We start from the raw sequence: 26,141 nt of genomic DNA on the forward strand, positions 1-26,141 counted from the left end.
TGTTTATGTAGCTGTAATTGCAAAGGATTAAATAAAGGACATCTGTTTATGTAGCTGTAATTGCAAAGGATTAAATAAAGGACATCTGTTTATGTAGCTGTAATTACAAAGGATTCAATTAAAGACATCTGTTTATGCAATAGGGTCATTCATGTGAATTTTGTTTAGGACAATTTATACTTTGCCTGTAAATGATCCTTAGCGGTCATGTTTATAATGGATTAAATCAAGGTCAGTGGAATTTACGTTTTTGTGATGCTACAATTCATAGCTGTGTCTAAATACATATTCTGCATAAAAATCATGATCTTCTCATAGTAGTGAAATATCATCCCAAATATATAGGCATGAAACATCATACCAAATATATAGGCATAAAACATCATACCAAATATATAGGCATGAAACATCATACCAAATATATAGGCATAAAACATCATGCCAAATATATAGGCATAAAACATCATCCCAAAATATAGGCATGAAACATCATACCAAATATATAGGCATAAAACATCAAACCAAATATACAGGCAATATAACCTATACATACCCAAGTCAGTAACAGTGAGAATACATGGTGTATCTATTCCACCAATTCCAGGACCTTGTATTCCTTCAAAAATTTTAGCCAAGACAATAACTATACAGATTAGTTTTCCTCATGAATAATCTACAGCTTCTTTTTCTCCTCACTACTGCTGCCTTTATTTTATCTATCTATAGCCTCTTTCAGTAACCTCATTATCTGCCCTTTCTTTTCGAAATCTTTAGTGCATGGAGGCTGTGCAAGAAGCATTTCTGGTAGGTATTGCCACTAGTCAACATGCACTCATTGCAAAACAGAATGAAGTGAATGAAATTATATTTCATGCCATGGGCAAACTTTCCAATTAAACACCCTAAATAAATGTGCAATAAAGTAATTAATGAATAATCATTAGGCACAATGGATAAAATGATATGTCAATGGGTATCTGGATAACCTGTGCAGATACTTGCAATTGAATGATTTAAAAAAATGTAAAAGAAGATAATTTAGGAATAATAAAACAGTGAACACACAATTCCTTGGCAAATCAACAACAATAACAACACAAACATGTAAAAACAAAAACCTAATTACAGTTAAACTGAATGTTGAAAGTAGCATTTTGTTTAAGTCAATTATGAACCTTCATTCATGATGATGCTTAGAATTTGCATCTAAATGATAAAATCCTTCTTTTAACCATTCTTAATCAAACAAATCATTTAAAAATAAAATAAATAATTTCCACTGTGTACTTTATTTCTATTTCATTAAAGCTTTATACTATCCCAAAATTTGGCAGTGAACATTATTTAATGTGATAGTTTCCATTTGCTTACGATGATTGAATACTTTCTCAAAAGGGAGTGTTTCACACAATTATTATTGTCAGTTTGAAAATTAATTCTATTTTCTGTTGTGCAATTCAAAAAGATATGTATGCATCTGATGATTAAAAACGTGTTTTGATTTTTTTCAGTGAAAAAATGAAAAACAAATAATTTCCTTTGCTTATTTTATTTGCACTGCATTCCATTTCTTCATTGCGTATTTTAGTCATACATGTCTATAATCCACTGATCACGTTCCACAATAGCTGGACCATTTATCAGAGTTATCTTATGAATGGTGGACTGTATACTGTTTTATTTGTAGGCACTTTAAAGGTTTTAATGAGCTTCCGTATCCCCCATAGTGTGGGTGTTTGTTTTTCTGCAACAAATCAAAAAGATGTTTTAAGAAACAAAAATATTTATTATACTTGTTCAGGGGTTGCTCATTGCTATTTGCCTTATATTATTTTATGATGTGTCATACTCACAATGTCCCTGTAGCTGGGGACTCTGTTTTCCTTCCCAGTATATTTATTTATGACATATACTTCCTTCCTCAGACACTAGGTGTTGCAACTGGTTTCTATATCATGGCCCCTAAATTTGAATGATCTTGATCAAGGATCAATCTATTGTATTGTGCGTCTTATATGTGTATGCTATATTGTTTTAATCATGTAGTATCGTGTTTGTGTTAGGAATGACCATTTTATATATTTGAATTACATTTTTTTATCTACTTTGTTTATTTGTGCACAAAAAAGAAAAAAAATAGTGTAAGGTATCAAATTATGTGTTGTGATGGTTATTCGGTTTCAGAGTAGTACATAGTACATAGTATATATATATATATATATATATATATATATATATATAGAGAGAGAGAGAGAGAGAGAGAGAGAGAGAGATTTTCTTCATTTCGTTGCTGTATACGTATACAGTTCCTCAGTCTTTTCCATATTAAATGTATACTCTGAAAGGGGCTAGAAATCACTCATGCTTCATGACTAACATAGCTAATACAAAACACTTTGCATAGATGGATTTGTTAGTGATGATAGCAGTTATCTTCTTGTCCAGCAACTTAATTACCTACCAGATGTAGTAAATACCTAATACAAGAGGGAGATAACTAGGTTACCAAAAAGGTCTATAGTGTAAATACAGTATAGCTGATTGTTTTTTAATCTACATTATTTATATCTATCTACAGTCTAGTTGAATGGTTTTCATCTACATTTTTTCAATCTGCAGTCTAGTTGACTGGTTTTAATTCATGTTGTTCATATCTATCTACAGTCTGGTTGACTGGTTTTCATCTACATTTTCTTAACCTATCTGCAGTCATGTTGACTGGTTTTTATCTACATTTTGTTCAAACTGAGAAATAATAGTCCATATAATTAACAGCTGATCACACTGATGCTGAAGTACTTACTCCCCACACTGAAAAATGAACGTTCAAAAATTGTATCCCCAAAAATTATGATCATTCAAAATCTCTTCAATATGTTTTATTATATTGAATTTTCACTAACATTTCATAAAAATTCAGCAAAATCTGGCATCTCTGTATTATTACCATACCTCAGTTGATGTAGATGGAGTTCAGGTTGCAAGTAAAAGTCATCATAACTATAAAAATGTGATCTCTGACCTCACCTCTGCTTTTTTCCAGGGGCTGCCTCCAGGATTTGAAATCTTTGTTGTTAGCTACTACTATATATCAACCAGTTAACTATGTGCTAAATTAGTATAAATGGAGTTCAGGTCACAAGTTGAGCAGAATGATGTGTGGATGGATGTATGGACACACAAAGTGGTTGTTGGTCAGTGTCTTTCAAGAAGAAAATGCATCGAAGTCATATGTAATTGAGCAATGAATGCAGTGTATATCTAACATGAACAAGGAAATATGTACAGTTCATTTTTAAACAAAATAGTTCATTTTAAGACAAAATACAAGAGATGTCAGTAACGCTGGATGAAGTAAATGAGCTGTCAAACACAAAACCTTGGCCATTTCCCAGCGACTCTTATGTTGATTTTCCAGGATTCTGTTATTTGCCTCCATCTGCATTGTAAGAGCTGTCATTTCTGCAAGCCGGTTTTTCTTCTCCTACAAATATAATTTTTTAAATTTAATCAATGTACAAACAATGCTTATCTAAAAAATTATATATACTATAAGTACCAAATTCATTCAGTAATAAATCTGAAATTAGGCAAAAAGAATTGGTACTAAATGTAAAAACCAAAATCTTAATGACAGACTACAACAATATAGGAATCATGCAAGGTGTATAAATATCATCTGCAGCACAAGAGCTTGAGCTTGAGAGTTGAATGTCTCTCCAGAGTGCACTGGAAAAGATCTTAGCACAATGCATATGACATGCGAGTCTCACCAGAGTGTTCAGGCAAAGATCATAGCACACTGCATATGGTGTGCAAGTCTCTCCAGAGTGCACTGGCAAAGATCTTAGCACAATGCTTATGATATATGAGTCTCTCCAGAGTGTTCTGGCAAAGATCTTTTAGCACAATGCATATGACATGAGTCTTTCCAGAGTGTTCTGGCCAAGATCTTAGCACAATGCTTATGATATATGAGTCTCTCCAGAGTGTTCTGGCAAAGATCTTTTAGCACAATGCATATGACACACGAGTCTTTCCAGAGTGTTCTGGCCAAGATCTTAGCACATTGCATATGACATATGAGTCTCTCCAGAGTGTTCTGACAAAGATCTTGGCACACTGCATATGGTGTACAAGTCTCTCCAGAGTGTTCTGCAAATGATCTCAGCACATTGCAAATTGTTTATGAATCTCTCCAGAATGCCCAGGCAAATGTCATAGCACACCACATATAGTGTAAAAGTCTCTCCAGAGTGTTCTGGTAAGATCTTAGCACATTGTATATGGTGTCATTATTATTATTATTATTATTATTACTAGAGTTCTGAAATGTTAGCATTTTCTGTATGATTATTTTAAAATCTTTCCAACTGTGACTTGATCACAAATTTTACAGATTCTATGAAGTCACTTTAAAAAAACAAGAAAGGTATGGACATTAAGTTTTAATTTTCATTTGTGTACTAGATATCAGTTATCATTTACAATGAACATCAAAAGATATGGGTAAGAAACAAATGTAGCATAAGAATTTTATTCTGTGAAAAATCAAACTCAGTGAGACAGAGATTACCTGAAATTCTTTGAGATTATCATTAATCAAACCACAAACTGTTTTTTCTTCACATGAAAGAACTGACATTCATGTAATATGTACAATTTTGATTTTTAAGCAACAAAACAGCCAGTGTCAAACCTGTTTCAACCAGCCTGATCATGTATCAGTTAGCACGCAAGAATGCAAAATTTCCAGGGCAGCACTGCAGTTTGAGACACTGTGAATTCATTAGTTCTTCTGGGCTATAATTTTATTGGATTTCATAGATGCTGCAAACCATGAACTTGAAAGACCTCAAAAATAATTATTCTTCTACAGAAACAACAGAACTCCTTCCCCAGCCAGAAATAGCTACCAACAAGAATTCAGAATTTTGGAACAATTAGGCCAATCATAATTAATGTCAGATAATCTAATTGCTTATATATATATATATATATATATATATATATATATATATATATATATATATATATATATATATATATATGACTCCCTTATAAGATGAATCAAGCTGCAATCTGCATGGTTCCAGATCTGCCACCACATAATGGGCTGGCAAATCTGGGTCTATGCAGTTTGTGAGAAGTAATTAGTAGAACAAACAACTTAAACCTTAATCTGCAGGTGCATTATGATATGGCAGATCAGATTCTTTGTCGTGTGCAATTTGATTTTACTTAAAAGTGAGCACATATATATATATATATATATATATATATATATATATATATATATATATATATATATATATATATATATATATATATATATATATATATGACATATGAGTCTCTCCAGAGTGTTCTGGCAATGATCTTAGCATAATGCATATGACATATGAGTCTCTCCAGAGTGCGGCATTTTGTATCCAAGTGCCAAATGGAGGTGTTGGAGCTGAAAAGAAAGGTAAATGAAAGGTAAAGAGATTAAAATTGATTCCAAACAGTCAGTAATTGTTTAAAAATTTGAAGGGGATGGTAATTATAGATGTGAAGGGGATGGTAATTATGGATGTAAAGAGGATGGTAATTATGGATGTGAAGGGGATGGTAATTTGGATGTGAATGGGATGGTAATTATGGATGTCAAGAGGATGGTAATTATGGATGTCAAGAGGATGGTAATTTGGATGTGAATGGGATGGTAATTATGGATGTCAAGAGGATGGTAATTATGGATGTCAAGAGGATGGTAATTTGGATGTGAATGGGATGGTAATTATGGATGTCAAGAGGATGGTAATTATGGATGTCAAGAGGATGGTAATTATGGATCTTAAAAAACAAATTAAGTTCCAAAATTCCCATTTATTTGAGACTCATTTTGATTCAAGATAACAAAATATATAAAATGACAAGATTTGTTGCAAAGGAGGTGACATATTACAGGGAGAGAAGCAAAGTTTTATTCATAAATAAACACATTAAAGGTTCTTAATCTTTATTTTGGGGTCAGAGTACAATATATACTGTACGAATTCTGAGTACAATATTCACTGTATGAATTCTGAGTACAATATTCACTGTATGAATTCTGAGTACCATATTCACTTTATGAATTCTGAGTACAATATTCACTTTATGAATTCTGAGTACAATATTCACTTTATGAATGATGAAGAAAAATCAATTATATTTAAACAGGAAATTTCTTTTCTTTTCAATGGAAACATTTGTTTCAAAATTGATCAAAAATATCTTTAGATGAATCAAAGTCAACATAAAATATTGAACCAGTCTGTTACAATTCCCAAAAAGTAGTGTAAAAACAGACACATATATGTTTATATACTTTTTCTTTCATCTGATGCAAAGAATAATTGTCAAGTACGATTTTTAATTTTTTCCATATATCATTGAAATGGGCATATTTCAAATGCTTATTGTTTTCACCAGAACTTTCTTTATTTTTTTTTGAGGGGGTATATAAAATATAAATACAAACTGCAGCTATCATTTCTAAATATTTGCAGATAGATTCAAACTATTCATGCCACAATTTAAATCTTGCCTTGGAAGTTGAAGTAAAGTTTGAAATCTGTGTAATTCACATAGCTAGTAGAAAAGCTTGTCCTGTTAGTTATAGAAAAGCATTAGGGATTGGTAACCTACCAGTAGACTCAGTTCCACCATGCCTATCAAAATGTTAGCCAATAATTTTTGCATTGTGTAATACGGTAACATCTCTTAGTATTCTTCTTAACACACTGTCAAAGGAAGAATGAATAAAAAAGAAAATACAGTAGTCTCTTATCATGTTGCCATTCATGAGAATCCTAAAAGTGTACAGTGATGTATGACAGGTCCTCTTACAAGAAGTCTTAAAAGTATACAGCGATATGTGGCAGGTTATCTTATAAGAAGTCCTAAAAGTGTCCAGTGATATATGACAGGCTGTCTTATCAGAAGTCTTTAAAAAAGTGTGCAGTGATATGTGACACGTTGTCTTATAAGGAGTCCTAAAAGTGTACAGTGATATATGACAGGTTGACTTATAATGAGTTCTAAAAGTGTATGGTGATATAAGACAGGTTGTCTTATAAAGAGTCCTAAATGTGTACAGTGATATATGACATGTCTTATAAGTAGTGCTAAAACTGTACAGTGATATATGACAGGTTGTCTTATAAGGAGTCATAAATATGTACAGTGATATATGACAGATTGACTTTATAAGGAGTCATAAAAGTGTACAGTGATATATGACAGGTTGTCTTATAAGGAGTCCTAAAACTGTACAGTGATATATGACAGGTTGACTTTATAAGGAGTCCTGAAAGTGTACAGTGATATATGACAGGTTGACTTTATAAGGAGTCCTGAAAGTGTACATCAATATATGACAGGTTGACTTATATAAGGAGGTACATTATATGGAAAAATTTTATTAAACCAGTATAACTGTGGTCATTGAGAAAAATGCATTGGCCTAGAAATTTAATATGCAACTCCTAAATCTATACCACTAGTCAGCTTCCTAGGTCAGTCATCATAATATCAGACTATACTGTTTATAATGTGCACAGATAAGCAATCTTAAATAAAACACACAGAACTGTTACTGGTTGAATGCACTGCTGCTGCATTTATATGAAGTACACGAGATATAGTTTCATATACATTCGACCAATCCAGTGGTCTAATTGGTTAGAGCATCCACATTGGATATGGGAGGTAGCAGGTTTGAACTCCAGCCGAGTCGTACCCAAGACTTATTAAAATGGTACTAGCAGCTGCCTTGCATAAAGATGTTAATGCTAGGACTGGTTGGCCTGGTGTCAGGATAATGTAACTGGGTGGGACATCATGCTACATGTCTGTGGCATGATGCCCCAGTGCCAGACATCACTATAAACTTTCACGCTGCAGATATTGTAGCAATATGACTGAAAAATTGTTAAAGCTACATTAAAAATCCAAATCAAATTTTAAAAAAACACATACATATTCTTGTATTTGGTGCATATCGAGGACTTGGGTATGGAACCGTGTACCGAGGACATTTGTTCTGGCGATCTTAGAGCAAAAGGAAATACAGTTTGAGGCAGTAAATTAATAGCAAATGGTGATGTATCAAGGAGGGAACTGTATTATCAATTCTAATGAAGATGAAATTTAGCAATGCAAGCAAGGATGCACACATTTTCACAAATATTCTGTATAATCCATGCAAACTAAGGACACGCATAACTATTGACCACAACATGGAAAATGTAGACAATGTGACATCATGGCCAGCTGTGACTCCCATTTTCTTGTGAAATGAAAATGAAGAGAAAGATTATTAAGTCGTACATGAACTGTTCAGACTAAGAGGGTTGTGCAGACATAATTGTGGTTCAATTTTTCATCTCAGAAATATCTTTAGCCATTTGCAAAATAAAAGGCTGATCATATTATGATTATCCAGTCTCTAATTAAGGCATCAGTCTTTAATTGTTACTTCATACAACAATGTGGCAGTCGGGTGATTACATACTGTTCATAGATGTGTTTAGACAGAAGCACAGTACTGGGATTGTTAATATGTTCATGTATCAAAACATGTATTGTTATATTGTAACTGCGCATAAATTGATAATATCAAGAACAATTTATACATGACATGAACCTATTCTACAAAATCATAAACCATCATATAATTCTTGAAATCTGAAACTGATTTTCTTTGTTGGTATTATGACTCAATTTGATTTAATTGTTTCACAATAGTTAATGTATGAAGGTTAACTTTGACCTAAGAATTTAATGAATGCTTTTACACTGATCCTCTGTGCTATTGTTTAGCAAAAGAAAATAATGATTTTCAAAATCATGAAAACTAATGACTATGGTGTATCATAGTCGAAGAAGATATCTTTAAACATATATAATTAAAAAACAATACAAAGGATACACATAATTGTTGACAAAAAAGAGACTTCACACATAATGGACATGTTTACACAGACAGAAAAAAATATAAATACAAACTAAAGACACAAACAATTATTGAGAAAACATGAAGAATGAGGACATTCGTAAATCATGGACAAAGAGAACATATTTACACATCTAGTCTAAACGATTAATACAAACAAGGGCCTCACACTACTAACAAAATCACAGAGGCTGTGAACATTGGTACGTCATGGACCACAAAGACACATTTACACATCTAGTCTGAACTATCAATATATATCTAAGGATAAACACTATTTGACAAAATCACGGAGACCTTGGACACTGGTACATTACAACCAACGAGGACATGTTTGCACATCTAGTCTGAACTATCAATATATATCTAAGGATAAACACTATTTGACAAAATCACGGAGACCTTGGACACTGGTACATTACAACCAATGAGGACATGTTTGCACATCTAGTCTGAACTATCAATATATATCTAAGGATAAACACTATTTGACAAAATCACGGAGACCTTGGACACTGGTACATTACAACCAACGAGGACATGTTTGCACATCTAGTCTGAACTATCAATATATATCTAAGGATAAACACTATTTGACAAAATCACGGAGACCTTGGACACAGGTACATTACAACCAACGAGGACATGTTTGCACATCTAGTCTGAACTATCAATATATATCTAAGGATAAACACTATTTGACAAAATCACGGAGACCTTGGACACAGGTACATTACAACCAACGAGGACATGTTTGCACATCTAGTCCAGTCTTAATGATCAATACTACTACTCAGGTGGCAGTTAGAGCATCCGCCTCGAATGCAGGAGGCTGCAGGTTCAAACCCAGGCCAAGTCATAATAAAGACATACAAACAGCTGCCTTGCTAGGCACTCAGCATTAAGAGGTTAGTGTTACTGTGACTGGGTGGGACATCATGCTACATGTCTGCGGCGTGATGCCCCAGTGCTCGACACCACTATAAACTGCCACACTGAACGATTGTTAAAGCTATGCTAAAATCAAATCCAAATCACATACTAGTATTAAGTAACTGTAACCTCCATTTCATCTACAACTGTTCTTAAGGGCAATTACATTATTATTTGAATATATATCTTGTTATTGAGTGACTGATCAATTTATTGATTGACTGAGTGTCCTGCAATTAGACTTTAATATGACATAACATGCTTCAGACTAGTCCACCGCTTTGGAGATGATACTGTAATAAATTTGGAGTATGCGCATTTGGTTATAGCACCCCGTTTTAAGGAATTCTCAGATTTGTGTGATTACTTGTTTGATTATTGGAACTCAGTGCATTGGAAATATTCCTTAGCCTGAAATAATTAGCCAATTGGTAGGAGAAAACATCATGGAGTAAAGTGTCAGTCAGTTTCCATGATGCCATGGTTGACTTTTAGTGAATTCAGGCTAAAACCGCATTATATGTCCCTGGGGTACCATAGTCCCTATTAAAACCTAGTTGTGTACACTGGTGGTGTGACTGCAGTGGCAGTATTGATGGTAGGAGACTGATAAATTACACAAAGGAATAAACAAGAAGGGACTCTGCAGATACTGTTTATGTCACCATGGTGGCAAATGTGATGCAGTTGTACTGGTAAAATGTGCCTAGAAACCATGAATTGACTGGCCTAAGGTGGCGTAGTAAAAATAGTTTCCTATGTTTGGGGATGATAGCTGTATAGTTTCTATGGCGTGAACTGCTGATGGTATGGAAATTTGATGAAGAGAAACCATGCAGATGTGCAGTCAATATATATTTGGCAGGTTGTGAGATCTGTGGTCTTGCACTCATTAGTGAAAAATTTATGTATAGAATGGACATGCCAGGCTTTCTAATTTACAACTGAAGTCTATGGAAATTTGGGGTAAACTTATGACTTCTAGCAGAATTGCACCAGGGTTTGACACTGCTTGGTCAAGCAAATACCCCTGGCCTGTAACAATACTATTTGGCTGGATTTGAGCATTTATGGCAGGAAACTTGCCTTATCGGCAATGACTATTTGCTTTTTGACAAAGTAGAGTAATATCTTCCTTGCATAATACACGTACGAATCTCTCTCTCTCTCTCTCTCTCGCATGAAGATGTAATGTTGAAAATAAGAGCAAATGTTTGTTAGCCATATTGTGTATTTCATGGAAAATTTGTATTTTCCAAGTCACTTTGGCTGAATAAATCGATGATGCATACAACATTATTTCTGTTGTAATCTGTACAGTGTTTTATCTTGACCTCAACCCAAAGAATAATGATATACTAAAGACAATAACAACTTACCTATTTTAACTGAACTGAAACCTCCTAAATAGCTATAAATTTCAGTAATTCCAGAAGTGAAGTACCGAGTTCTATGAGAGTACATTTATGTATGGAGTTAGTGGATGGGGATAATTTTCTAATACCTTTTTACAAACAGTATATCCTGTACCATGAATGAATAAGAATATGTTTTAATGGTATGACAATTTCTCGGTTCACCTTCCAAATTACTTAGTTTATACATTTGTTAATTCAAAGTATATGTACCTCATAAAGGTGCTTTGTATCGCTGATTGGAAGTTTTAAACAGTTTTTTTTCCCACGTCACCTTGTGTGTAAAACATACTAAAAGAAGACTAAATGAGTAAGAATATTACAGTCTAATGCAGCTCTAAATAAATGTTCTGTTAAGTTATAAATACACGTTGGTCCAGTAGAACATCCTGAGCATTTTGGCTATTGTTAAAAACCTCTTTAAATTTGGGAAATCAATATAGATTGATGCCTTGTGTTTACATTTTGTGAGTTGTTTTAAAAAGACTTCGTTTACAACAAAATTTGATACAAACATAATTCATGATATGTTAAGCAAAGTCAACAAATCACCAACTGAAGCAAGTACAGTAGTACCCCTCTTATAAGGCCACCCCTAATGCAGCAGGGAAGTGGCCTTATAATGCGGGTGGCCTTTCTAGAGGGGGATGACAAATGCGAATAGTAAACACATGAAAAAAGTCACAAGTACATTTAATTTTAAATATTTAATATTTTAATTAAAAAATCACATGCATGATGTGAAATAAATGTAAAACAAACTTTGTCATCATCTGCAAAAGAATGCATGAATAACCAATGATACAGTTTTAAAACTGTCTTTATAATTATGTTACAGTTCACATCACGTCACTTTGTTGATAATAGTCTAAAAAACAAACCAGTCTCATCACATTAAAAATATCCTTGCTGTCATATCCCCTGCATATATCGTTTAGTCTTTTGTTCCAATCTTCGACAACTTTATTATTAACATCAGCTGATTCGCCGCTAATGACAGAACACTTCATATTGTATCTCACTTGAAATATGTGCAACCATCCGTTACTTGCGGTAAAGTCGTCATATCCCAGTTCAACTGACAAAATTTTTGCTTTTTCTTGTCTTTCAAATCAGGATACAAACGTCTCCTGGCTCAAACAATCTCCTTTCTCCGTCCATTTCACCTTTCCACTTCTGCAGAATTGTTTCATTATCTTTCACGATATTGTTTATCTGAGTCTTCCCGACGTTAGTTTTCTGCAAGGATCCTCGACGACACCCCCCCCCCCCCCGGTCAGCTGAATTACTTTCACGTTCTCCTCTAAACTGAGAATTTGTATTTTCCTCCATGACATGTTGATCTTTTTGCAGTAAGTTATTCATGTTGCCAACTACAATACTGATAAAACAATTTTGTATGCATCTAAACAAATTGCCGTGTGTTTTTAAAGGAAGTGATCTTGTCACGTGATTCGTTAGTCGCAGTCTGGTACCCTATTGTTTTTATACATTTCTTGAAACTAGGTGAGAAGCCAAAACGGCTTCGATATGTACCATTAACATCAAGCAGATCTGACCTCGCGGCCGCTAGGATTCGTAATTTTGACAATTATTGTCAGTAGTAATAGCCACTGATTACCAAAGTGAACAAGCTCAACATCTTACTGGAAGCCATAAAGGCTATTAAACCATTTTCCTGCTGACTTTGGTAATCGATACTACCACTTCTCAGCTGTTACTACTGTATTCTTAACAATTATCAGAGTGACTAAACCGGACATCTTTTGATAACACAGCAATAAGGCTAATTGGATTACATGTACGTACCCTTTTGTATGGATTAAAATTTGAGTCTTTCTCGGTTTTTATGGAATAAATTTGGCTTCTCGTGAGGCGTAAATGATATAATATTAACTTTAGTGGTAAATGTACTTTACTCAACACTTCTTTCAGTAACGAAAACCTGACATCGGGAAACAGAAATCGGATTACTTAACACACATTATGAATACAATACTGGTTCTGGATACATATTCAAATAAAATGCGGCCGCTTGTGAGGGGTAAATTCTATGATTTTGCACTAATATGCTGGCCGCTGGTCGCGTTAGGCGGGTGGCCTTTCGCGAGGGGTACTTTTGAACACAAATTCGTCGGTGCCAACGGATTCTGGCCGTAAGGAGCGGGTGGCCGCTGGTCAGGGGGGCCGTTCAAGAGGGGGACTACTGTATATACATTTGAAAGAACATTGAATGCATTTAACACTTTATGATTGCTTGCATGTGTAGTTGCAGGTCTTAAGAGCGTGATAATGAAAAACATATTGCTGTAATTAAATGTTTATTTTGGGACTGATCATCTTGATGACAAATATTTGACCTCTGTATAATATCTTTATCTTTTTATATATTTACCGACGTTCTGTGCATGTAACTTCCAAATTTGATCAGTGATAATTTGATCTCTTCACACCTGTTCTCTCCTGTTTGAATACTAAGTAGGCAAATGATGAAATAGGGGTGGATAAAGCTCATTTAAAAATCATAAAATAAATTTTGCATATCAAGGATGTATTTGCAATATATTTACATGTGTAAAATCTTGCCGCAAATAGGATGTTTTAACATTACAGATGGGTCAGATTAGGCAATTTCGGTACAAATCTACAATGAATTCATGCGTATTTCCAATAGCATTTTGATGTGCTTCTTTTGTACATGTTGTAGATTTATTTGCCTGTATTGGACATGTATGGTATGAATGTAATGTGACTTTCCCAATACTGTTGCCTGTAATGGATGTGTATGGTATGAATGTATCGTGAGTTTCCCAAACACTATTGTCTCACTTGCATAAAATATTAATAAAAAATACCAGGGACTGTTATATGCACCAGCTTTTCTTCTTATAGTTTAGCTAAGTAATTGGTATCTGATGTTTGGGTCTAAAGGGAGATAATACATTTTTGCAACATGTAATTTGATAGCAGAGATCTCTCTACAAGTTTTTGACCAGGCAATCGAGGACATGGTTTCGGGCGTGTGTATCACCAGCTTTGGAAGAAAGATACACTCCAAAATTGCAAACAAGCACCAAGTGTGTAAACGGGGACCTTCCTAAAAATCATGATTTTACATTATTCTAGGCTAGAATAGTTGGTAAAATCAAGATTTTACCATTTTTCCAACAAAGGACGTCCTTGGTTGGAGCTGTGTCCTTGGTATGCTGGTGTGCAATATAATGAATGTCCTCAGTTTACACCAAATACACACACACACACACATATATTGTCTTACAGCCTACTATATTTTGAAATGATTAATGAGACATGGATCTGTTACAATTACAACTGACTGGTTTTCAGTACTGCAAGATAAAGACATTTTGGTCCTTGTTATCATATCATACCTTGAATAATCATACAAAGAATAAGACATTAATGAACACAAAACCTCAGTCATTGTGCTTTTAACATTTTTGTCAATTATTTATCTGCCATTTTAGCAAATGAGTTCAATAATTCCTTTATCTGACTGGAAAAGGCACACACACCTCCAATTACATTACAAGAAGGAAAGTTCAGTGACTCTTGCATCTGACTGGATAAAGCACACACATGCCTCCAATTACATTACAAGAAGGAAAGTTCAGTGACTCTTGCATCTGACTGGATAAAGCACACACACCTCCAATTACATTACAAGAAGGAAAGTTCAGTGACTCTTGCATCTGACTGGATAAAGCACACACATGCCTCCAATTACATTACAAGAAGGAAAGTTCAGTGACTCTTGCATCTGACTGGATAAAGCACACACACCTCCAATTACATTACAAGAAGGAAAGTTCAGTGACTCTTGCATCTGACTGGATAAAGCACACACATGCCTCCAATTACATTACAAGAAGGAAAGTTCAGTGACTCTTGCATCTGACTGGATAAAGCACACACACCTCCAATTACATTACAAGAGGGAAAGTTCAGTGACTCTTGAATCTGATTGGATAAAGCACACACACCTCTATGTCAGGAAGCGATCATGTAAAAAAAATGCAACATTTATTTCATGATTATGAAATTTTTTAATGATAATAACTGAACAGTGAACAGTTAGCCTGTAACACACAACAGCTACTTCATATGGTTTATATATTTTTCCTGATGGTTTAAATTAAATGATATCTAGAATTACAAGCATAGAATATTTACAGTTAAATCACAGTATAAAGCTGGAATATGGCTAACCAATCACAGTCATTTATTTTCATTATAGCAACCTCCATAAAATGGGCTCCATGAAAATACCTGTGTTATATCATGGATTATGTTATAATGAGGTGTGCTGTATAATGGAATCCTTGACAATACCTATGTTTTATCAGAGATAATGTTATACTGAAGTGTTTTATAATGGAATCACTGACAATATGTGTATGATATCAGGGATCATTTTATACTGAGGTGCTGTACGATGGGATCCATGACAAAACCTGTGTTATATCAGGGATCATGTTATATTGAGGTGCTGTATGATGGGATCCATGACAAAACCTGTGTTATATCAGGGATCATTTTATACTGAGGTGCTGTACGATGGGATCCATGACAAAACCTGTGTTATATCAGGGATCATGTTATATTGAGGTGCTGTATGATGGGATCCATGACAAAACCTGTGTTATATCAGGGATCATGTTATACTGAGGTGCTTTATGATGGGATCCATGACAAAACCTGTGTTATATCAGGGATCATGTTATACTGAGGTGCTGTATGATGGGATCCATGACAAAACCTGTGTTATATCAGGGATCATGTTATACTGATGTGTTTTATAATGTTAGGCTATTACTTTATTTGTAGTAAATCACTCAGTATGTACAAGACTATTCTGTCTCCTATTCTAAAACTTAAGTGACGTATATATCCTATTTACCCACTCACAAGGCTTATCTATGTGCAAACATTACACAGACCCAGTCTACACAATACACAACAAAAAAGAAATGATAGCTGAAATATTTATTCTTTGACTATATAAATTATATATCCATCTATTTACAACTTTGGCATATATTGGGAGCAACTCTGTGGCACACAATCAGTTAGAAGCATCTGACTAACTTAAAAGCATACAACAACAAAAAAACAATACATAAAGACTAAGGAAAAAATATAGTAGAATATGGTGCAACTGGCTAAGGAGCTGCACCTGTGCAAATAGCTATGGAGCTGCACCTGTGCAAATAGCTATGGAGCTGCATATACTAATGAAGGTCCAGTTAACTATGGAGTTGCAACAGGGACATTAACTCCGAACTCGCAAATTGCTAAGGAGCTGCACTCAGAAATTGAATTACTGCAAGTAACTAAGGATCTGATAGAGATACAGGTAATATTGGGGGCAAGAGAATGAAGTTATAATATATTATATAACATGCCAGATGGTCAGGGTCTACATTCAATTCACTTGAAGTCTTAAGTCTCTAACCAGAATCTGCTGTCAGATCTGGATCTATGTTATTTACACTCGGGTATGTGTTGCAATTAGAAAATATGGTAGTAAAGTTTTAAGCATACTGAAATCTGTACGTAATGCCAAATCTCCTTTGAAATACAGATTCATGTTATTACAGTCTAATCCCATTAATCCAACACAAACAATTAGCATTAATAAATCTTTCTATTAGCCCAGCTTATTTGTGGTGGAGGGTAGAGATGATCTATTCATGAATGTTCTCTTTTGGAATCACCTTTTAAATGCAAAGTGATATGGAAATTCTAATTAAGGTACTGTTTGAAAGTAATAATAAATTTTGACTATAAATTTGGGAATTTTTATTCCTTCTACCTGCACACCAAAACCAACACCAGTTCTTGATATATATATATACATATATATATATATATATATATATATATATATATATATATATATATATATATATATATATATATATATATATATATAACTGCCTTGACACTACATCACCTACTTGTGTTGCTGTGCAATAAAAACACCACAGTAAACCTAAAATCAATGAAACCACAGCATCCTTCACCATAGTTCTTTATTATTAAGTAAAATGATGCAACCATTACTTGATAAGTTTTACCAACAGCCCAATGAATGGAATATAAATTCACTGATACCAGTCATAAAAAATGGGTGATTTTGTAGCTAAAAAGGTTTACTTACTGTGTGTTAACCTAAATTAAAGACATTTTCAAACTTTAATTATGTGATTAAAAATGATTGCAAAATTAATAAAACAACAACTAATTTATCTTTTTCTGAGCATTTTGTATAGGCAATTTGGAATATCAGTCTTTTAGAAGAATGAAGAAATATGAAAACACATCCGCTTCATCAATTTCTTTCTATTATGATTTCAGATGAAATATTCTGGAACAGACTGTATCGGCTCTGCCATTTAATTAAAAAGAGATTAATGTTATGTACATGTATATTTAATTTATATTACATACCTGAATTTTGTCATGAGCATGATTGAGGGTCATGAATGGAGTTAAATGCCTCCCTTTTATCATTATTTTAAATAGCAAAGAATATGCTTAATAGACTATGAGTTCAAGTATTAGTGGAATTTCAGTTTTCCAGAACAATCTATTGCATCATAGGTCAAATGAATATTAGTAAATACAGAGGTTTGGTAAACAATTACTAATTCCTGTTTTTTGATATGTCTGTTGAATTATCTACAGTTCTGTTCAGATATAATTTGAAAGGAATTATTTATTTCAATTATTAATTGGAATTACAAAGTGCTCTTTTGACATTACACACTACTTTGGGATCAACATTTTCTCTCTTTCTGAATAAACAAAAAAATGTAACTAAAAAGAAGAAAAAAAGAGAGGTTGAAATGGACGAAAAAAAACTGAGTCAAAGAAAACTATTAAATGAAAACTCATGTTTTTTATTTTCAACTTTTCTTTCCTTTTTTTACAAAATCTGATACTGCTGTGTTTTTGAAAGAAAAAATTTCAACATAAATAAAAGAAAGAAAAATAAGAAAGAAAATAAAACTTGTTTAATGTGATGCTTCTTTAATTAGATTTTCTGTACAAGATGGACATAAAAATAAGCCTTTTAAAATATTAAAAGAGGCCATCCACTGCATACATGTGATAATCCCATAATGCTGATGATGGAAATCTGTGTCTCCAGTGCTGGAGATTATCACTGCCATAAAGATGATCTTTTTATTCAACATAATGTAATAATCTCTATTGTCTTTGTTTTCTACAATTTTACCATGTGCCAGCTTTTGAACAAAGTAATATAATGGAAATTTAAAACAGCATTATCTCTACTTATTTAAAAAGCAAAGACAACATTAACTGCATAGATATTACCCACTTCTATCAAACTGTGACTGTGTAATATGAAATGTAAATGTAAGACTTACATGTTTTCCAAACAAAGATCTACCTGGAAATAACAGGTTTTGTGAGATGTTGCCAGACTTGGCATTTGAACCTCAATCCAGGAGACTCTAGCCAATCTTGGGGATATCACATGTAAGATGCATTGAAACTTGTTTTTGAAGGAGGTCTTTATTTTCAAGTTTTTGATATCAATGTTTATTTAATGTCAAGTATACACAAGTACCTCATTTTCCAACTTTTTTCTCTCTGCTTCTTCTTGTTTCTGCCTCTCCTTTCTCTCTTTCTCTTCTTCTTCTGCCTTTAGACGAGCCTCCTCTGAAATTTGATTGTCAACAATGTTCAAGTATGGAATTTTCTTTATCATGTATCACTATAAGAATATTTACAAAAAAAAAAGTGGAATCCTTTCAAGGCCCTGAAAATATATATTGTCTCTATTTCTTTTGAAAGACTGGAATGTAACTGTACTCAAAGCTTTTTATACTTTTCCCACTACTCCCTTTTGACAACACTAGTTTCCTGTACATATCCATGGGGTAATACAATAAGTTTCTACAACCAATGCATCGTTGCTAAAGAAATATAAAATGTGCAATTTGACAGGACCAACAATTATGGAAATTATGTTCATAATCACCCAAAATGGTGTTGAACCTATGGGAAGCAAAACTAAGCAGAATTAACATAAATAATAATTCATGGTTAAATGCCCAAAGATATACATATGCACAGCACAGAAAAAAGGTGGGGTTAGTTACTAAGTGTTCATGGGAAAATACAAGCACAAGTTAATTTCTACATTGTATCATCATCATCATCTTATAAAACTGAATGGAAATGCCTACTATGATGCAATTGTGAAATGAGCATGTGTGGTAGGTACAATTATATTTAGAGTAAATAAAACAGCATCTAAGTATTTACATCAATTTAGTCTCAGCTTCATTAAACTGGAATTTCTTTTTAATCATCCATTTCTTTTATAACCTGTTCTGTTTTACGCATAAACCGAACACATAATATTGTATCAATAATACTTTATTTATATGTCACCTGAAACTGCTGAGCCACAGCTATAAAATCTATTTCTGATTGCACTGAGAGCTATTTCCTGATAGAGCTTCCTTTGGCTAATCTGAACTGGAGGTGCAAAAAGATCAATGGTTGTAAATTCTAATTATTTCCATTTATATGTCAACCTTTAGCATTAGTTCAGTGATCATCACATATATTGTCAATGTTCACTTCGGTGGCCTAGTGGTATGAGCATTCACCTTGGATGAGGGAATTCACAGGTTCAAACCCCTGGCCGAGTCATACCAAAGAATTATAATACTTGTACTAACAGCTGCCTAGCTTGGTACTTAGCATTAAGAGGTTAGTGTTAGGACTGGTTGGCCTGGTGTCAGGATGATGTGACTGGGTGGGACATCATGCTACATGTCTGCAGAATTAATGCAGCAGCACTGGCTCATTCAACTTTCAATCTATTCAACTTCTGACGCTGTTAGTTTGTTTACGTTAGGTTGAATTATATAAACTAAAAATAAGAAGAAAATAAGACAGGTACAATAACAGCAGGTTAATGACCCAATTAATTACATAATTTTTTGTTTCTACATACAAAAGCATTGCAAAGTAGCAATTTATTCCTTTACTTCTTCTGAATAAAGATCGGCATAAAAATGTTATTTCTACATTTTGAAGGAAGATAATTTTCTGAAATGAAGACAATTGCATCATGTCAAAAAAATACATACTCTCTCACTGCCATTTTCCAAGCTAGAAAATAAAAGCTATGGGTTACATTGATCAAAAGCTCATTCCTTCTCTCTCTCTCCCTCTCCCTCTCTCTCTCCCCCTCCCTCTCATTTATGCACTTTTAACAAAAGAATGACTGTAGTGTTGTAGAGCTTCATCAAACCTGTCATAACTATGTTCTACTTTTAATAATTGTCCATTCTTTGTGCTGCATTAAAAGATCAATGTTGAAAATAACATTTTTATATGGTTTGCTTTACATAACGCTAGAAACCAATTGTATGTGAAACCATGACAACATAGCCTCATTACTTTATTCAGTTCATATTGCAAGTTCAAAATTAATTTTTCTCAAGCTGTTATCATACTAGTAATATAGCATTGGGTTTGCAACAACAAGAAACACTTTCATTTCATAGCTAATTTTTTTTTTTACGTAGAATTTTACGTGGTATTATAGAAAGGTAGACAGATGTAGCTCTACAATGATACCAAATAATCTGGAAGTTCTAGTTGCACTACAAAATGCAGAGAGAAAAACCTCATTTTTTGGACCCGATTTTTTTCCACCCAAAATATGCCCCTGGTCGGAATCTGATTTTGTGCTCGGATTTTAGGCTTTTTGGTCTCAGAGCTAAGGCAGAATGGTATGAACTGCAAACAGACAGATGAACCATTGCAAAAAGTAGGATAAGATGGGCATTTGGAATAAAGAGTGGTTTTGATACAAAACTAATGTGTCTGTTAAGCCAAAAAAACCAACAAAAAACTCCAACTTTTACCATTCTGCTAATATGCAAGCCAAATAGCCAATGAAAAATGATGTTTCTAACACAACTAGGCATTATGTTATTGGAAGATCATCTGGAAGTTGATGTATTAGCATGTATTCAGAAATAGCTTTGAAAATGTGTTTCCTACTCAAATTTCAGGCGAAAACGACAAAAAAAACCCAGGGGTAAATGTGTTAAGACTTCAACTCTGTGCTTATTGATATCTGTAATTGCAGGGAAGGAGAGAGAGAGAATGATAAAATACCCTGTAGAAGAAAATACCATATATAATTGCTTTTAAGTTGCATCAAACTGCAAGCAACATAGATCCTGATCTGCCATAGCATAATGCACCTGCAGATCAGGGTCTATATTGTTTGTTCAACTGATTACTCCTAATAAACTGCATAGACACAGATATACCAGCACAATATGCACCAGAAGATCTAGGTCTGTGCAGTTTGCATGTGGACTTGACTTATAAGCGAGTATATACAGTAATGAACAAATGTTAGACAGCATAGCACATGTATCATTTTTATTATTTTAATACATGATGCCATTTTGTTCTTGTTGAATAAACTTTCAAAAGAATTATAACATACATGTCATAATGTCCCAGTTGCTTGATTGTACATGTACAGTATAAATACTATGGCATTAATTTTGTAATCATTTAGTTTACTGCATTCAATAATTTGTTCAAAGTGGGTCTTGTATACAGTATGAAACTTAAAGGGAAACTGTTAAATCAATAAATAATGCCACAAGCATGTTATGAAATATTGGCATGATCTGTTGAGAAAGAACATTGAAGGTACTGCCTGATACAGAGCATTATGTCATTTCTGCCTGTTTATAACAGGTATAGACATAAAATGTACCTTGTAGCTAAGCAATTTGTCTGATATGTGGTCTGCCATTGGATGGGGGTGGGGGATATACAAGAAATTTAAAATATATTTGTCTAAGCCACACATATTTGTATGTGTTTGCCTACCTAAGCTGCCTCTAAAAAAAAACAAGAAATTTTACTCCTGTATAGTTTGTGTAGGTGAAGGTATTAAATTGAGACCTGCCATAGTTCGATTATGGCATAGTGGTTCCATCTTCTGTTTGCTTAGTGTATCGACTTGCAGAATAAATGCAATAAAACCAGTGATGAAGTTCCACTAGATTAAACGGATGTACACTAGGCTTAGAGGGACAACCACTGGACATATTGGAAATACATTATTCATAGTAGACACTGAAATCCCTTGCTGACCTGTGTCCATGTCCATCTCATTGCGAACAATTCATGATCCACAATGTGTATATTGTAGAAATGAGACTAAGTCCATGAAAGTCAACAAGTCTATGACAAAATGTTCACATCAAAATGCAAGCCAGTTACAAGGATCATCCCATATGATGAGACAAGTTTAACTGTCAAGGGTATTCACTGTATCCACAATGGAGCAGATGAAATAAAATACAAAAGGCACTGCAAGGTCATGGAGGCAATGCACACACTCAACTGTCTCAGATATGTCAGACTGTTCCTAAGCTATTCTGGTTACAAGAATCTGATGAAGTGGAAATTTAACATTGATGGAAAAAGGCAAATAACTACATCAAAACTGCACCTGACAAGAAAAAACAGGATCTGCTATAATGAAGATGTAACAATTGTGGAGAAGCAGCCAAAATGAAACCTTTGAAAGGCACATCAAGACATAAAGGGCAATCAACATACCCAACGGCATCCAATTATGTGTAAGCATTGCAGAGCTTTGCTGGCTACAAGAAGTCTTAACAAATGGAGCAGATGGAAAAATGATTGCTATGGGACTCCCACATCTTGATGCAAAGCTCTACAAATTTTATACAGTTTGCCCAAAAGATAATTCTGTAATAGCTTGTCCTGATTCAATCTCTAAAGTTTCATTCATATCAACCTTCCTCTACATCCTTCCTTTCTTCTTTCATTACCACCTACCTTCCTCTGCTGCCTTCCTTTCTTCTTTCATTATCACCTATCTTCCTCTGCTGCCTTTCTTTCTTCTTTCATTACCACCTACCTTCCTCTGCTGCCTTCCTTTCTTCTTTCATTACCACCTACCTTCCTCTGCTGCCTTCCTTTCTTCTTTCATTACCACCTACCTACCTCTGCTGCTTCCTTTCTTCTTTCATTACCACCTACTTTCCTCTGCTGCCTTCCTTTCTTCTTTCATTACCACCTACCTTCCTCTGCTGCCTTCCTTTCCTCTTCTTCCTCCTTCAGCTTATCCTTCTCAGCCTTGCCAAGCTTCTTCTCTGGTGCCTACAATCAAGCAAACAATGTCGATGAAAGTTTTTGAAAACCCTGTTCATTTTGTGAATAATTCTTTCTGCTTTTTTATTTCTCTCTTTCTATTCTTTCTTATTTCTTTCTTCCAAGTAACCATAGCAATAAAAGTCCCTTGCTATTTTACTGATACTGGGGGCTGAAGTCAAATGCACAGATGTTTTCAATAGAATTGCCAGATCCTGGCAGCTAACACTTGAGGTTGACCTGGTAGTATATATAAATACTCAAATAAAAATCACCTCTGTATCAAACAACTTTGTCTTCTACTTAAGCTCCAAGAAACACTGCAGTTATCTAAGGAGGTTGCGCACCTGGAATTCAAGGTTAAAATGGCTGCAATGTTAGTGTTAGGACTGGTCGGCCTGGTGTAAGGATAATGTGACTTGGTGGGACATCATGCTACATGTCTGTGGCATGATGGCTGAGTGCTAGACATAACTATAAAATGTCACACTGCAGACATTGTAGTGATATGACTGAAATTTTTTTAAAGCTATGTTAACAATCCAAATCACTCAAATCACACTTTCTCAAAGTTACCTGTATGGTATGTACAGGTGCATTCTGGGAAAACTATCCCAGCAGCAGCAATGTCTCTGCTCTTGTTACAATATGACTTGTTTGCATCAACAATTTGTGTCATTATATGCACAGGGAAATGCAATTTAATGTCTTCATCTGACAAATTTTCTTTGGCAGTATCCCTGCTGATTTTTTTACACCATGAATGTGTAAAGAATTGTCAGTTCTTGCCTCAACAGGGTTTGAACTTAGAATCAGTAACAATAAAGCCAAGTCCAATTACATCAGGACCCCAGTTCTCTTTGATTCGGTTCTTTGCTCAGACAAAGGAGTGATATTACTGTTACCCAAGTAGAGAATTTGCCACAAATTTACTATTCCAAAGATGCAATAATACATTAACAACGTAATCAGTGGGTAGACTCTTTTGCAGGTATAGTTGACTGAACAAATATATATTCATCCATCAGTAAAATTCCATTTTATTCAAGAAGTTTGTGCTGATGTTACTAAATAATGTATTTTTGCTAAGTTTTTCATACTTTCCTTTACAATATTGTTGGATGTATTCAATCTTTAAATTAATAAAATAACAAAAGCTACATTTCTTTGTTTGAATTGAATTTGTGGAGGTTGACTAAAATCAGGAAGGCATTCTGAAAAATGATGACCAAGTCTGACTAATTGTAATATCTTACATGGTACAGAGTATGTTGATAATAAAAGGGTAGAGTTCAAACTTTACACAACCATACAATCTACAAATTGTCTACTCTATAATGGATATGACAGTATGGAGAGCATCATTCTACGTCATTCAGATATTTGTCTTTATTTCCTGAGACTGTTCACTGTATTAAGATGCAAAAACCAATAAATTCATAATATAATCAAATGTTGAGGATTTTATGCACTAAGGTGAATAAGAGTGTGCAGAAAGTCACAGCTATACTAATAAATAAATGTACAATAATAAATAACTACGAGTATACCATATGTACTTGCTTATAAGCCGAGTCAAAGTGTAACCTGCACAGATCCAAATCTGCCATTGCACAATGAGCCAGCAGATCTGTGTCTGTGCAGTTTGTTAGGAGCAAACAGTAGAAAAAAAAACATAGACCCTGATCTGCATGTGCATTATATTTTGGCAGATCAGAATCATTGTTGTTTGCAGTTTGTCCTTTCTTATAAGCTTGTACATATTGTATATAACACTTTAGGAATATAATCGTGGTCTTAGCCTCGCATACTGGTGATCTTAAAGAGAAGGATTCATCTCTCTCTCTCTCTCTCATTTTTCACATACTACAGAAACAACAAACCTGACAACACTAATGCCTTATATATACCTCATCAACAATGTACAACAATTCATATAATTTTATATTTTGAAGGAATTCAAAACATTTTATTGAACATTCAAAAAAAAAGGCAATTATTTTAAATTTATACCTTTTTATCGTTTATTTAGTCTCAATATGAAGCTTAGCTTCAGCCACAGAGCCGTGTTTTATGTATTAAAAAAATACTAATTTATAACTAAATTGAATTTCTTTTTCAAAAATAAAGCAAAATAAAGGATTTTTGTCAAGTATGTAAAGCAATTATAAATTAATACATGGAAGATTTAACGACTTATAATAACTGATAAATGCTCTGAATTCAGATATAAAAAGCAATGTCAAAAGAAAAACTCTAAACTTGCTTGTATTATTACCACACATACATATGTTCGTCTTCAAGAGATAAAGAAAACCTAAACTTGCTTGAATTTCTACCACAGATTCACACTGACGTTTGTTTCTCTCCATTGGATTAAGACACCCTAAACTTGATCGGATTTCTACCACAGATTTACGTTGACGTTTGTTTCTCTTCATTGCATTAAGACACCCTAAATTTGACAGAAGTCTGTTTGCAAGAGGAAGCTTCCTCAACAGATGCTTGGCCACTTTGGAAAAGAAAGCTCTAATTGACAAAATGCTATTCATTTTGTTCTAGTGATATTTTATAGCTTACTGCTT

General features: G+C 33.9%; 1 protein-coding gene across 1 annotated transcript in view; it reads right to left on the minus strand.

The window, feature by feature from the left end:
- LOC149785771 (dynein axonemal intermediate chain 7-like) overlaps positions 1-26,141 on the minus strand; it is a 101,674-nt gene that overhangs the window by 64,324 nt on the left and 11,209 nt on the right. Inside the window, exons 2-4 of the mRNA XM_089979673.1 lie at positions 23,487-23,565; positions 18,950-19,041; positions 3,380-3,484 (exon numbers count right to left, since the gene is read on the minus strand). Coding sequence (XP_089835799.1) covers positions 3,380-3,484; positions 18,950-19,041; positions 23,487-23,565 — 276 coding nt within the window. The remainder of the gene's footprint in view (positions 1-3,379; positions 3,485-18,949; positions 19,042-23,486; positions 23,566-26,141) is intronic.

The sequence above is a fragment of the Sinohyriopsis cumingii genome, chromosome 13, assembly GCF_028554795.1.
Source record: "Sinohyriopsis cumingii isolate HCF-2022 chromosome 13, ASM2855479v2, whole genome shotgun sequence".
NCBI lineage: Eukaryota > Metazoa > Mollusca > Bivalvia > Unionida > Unionidae > Sinohyriopsis > Sinohyriopsis cumingii.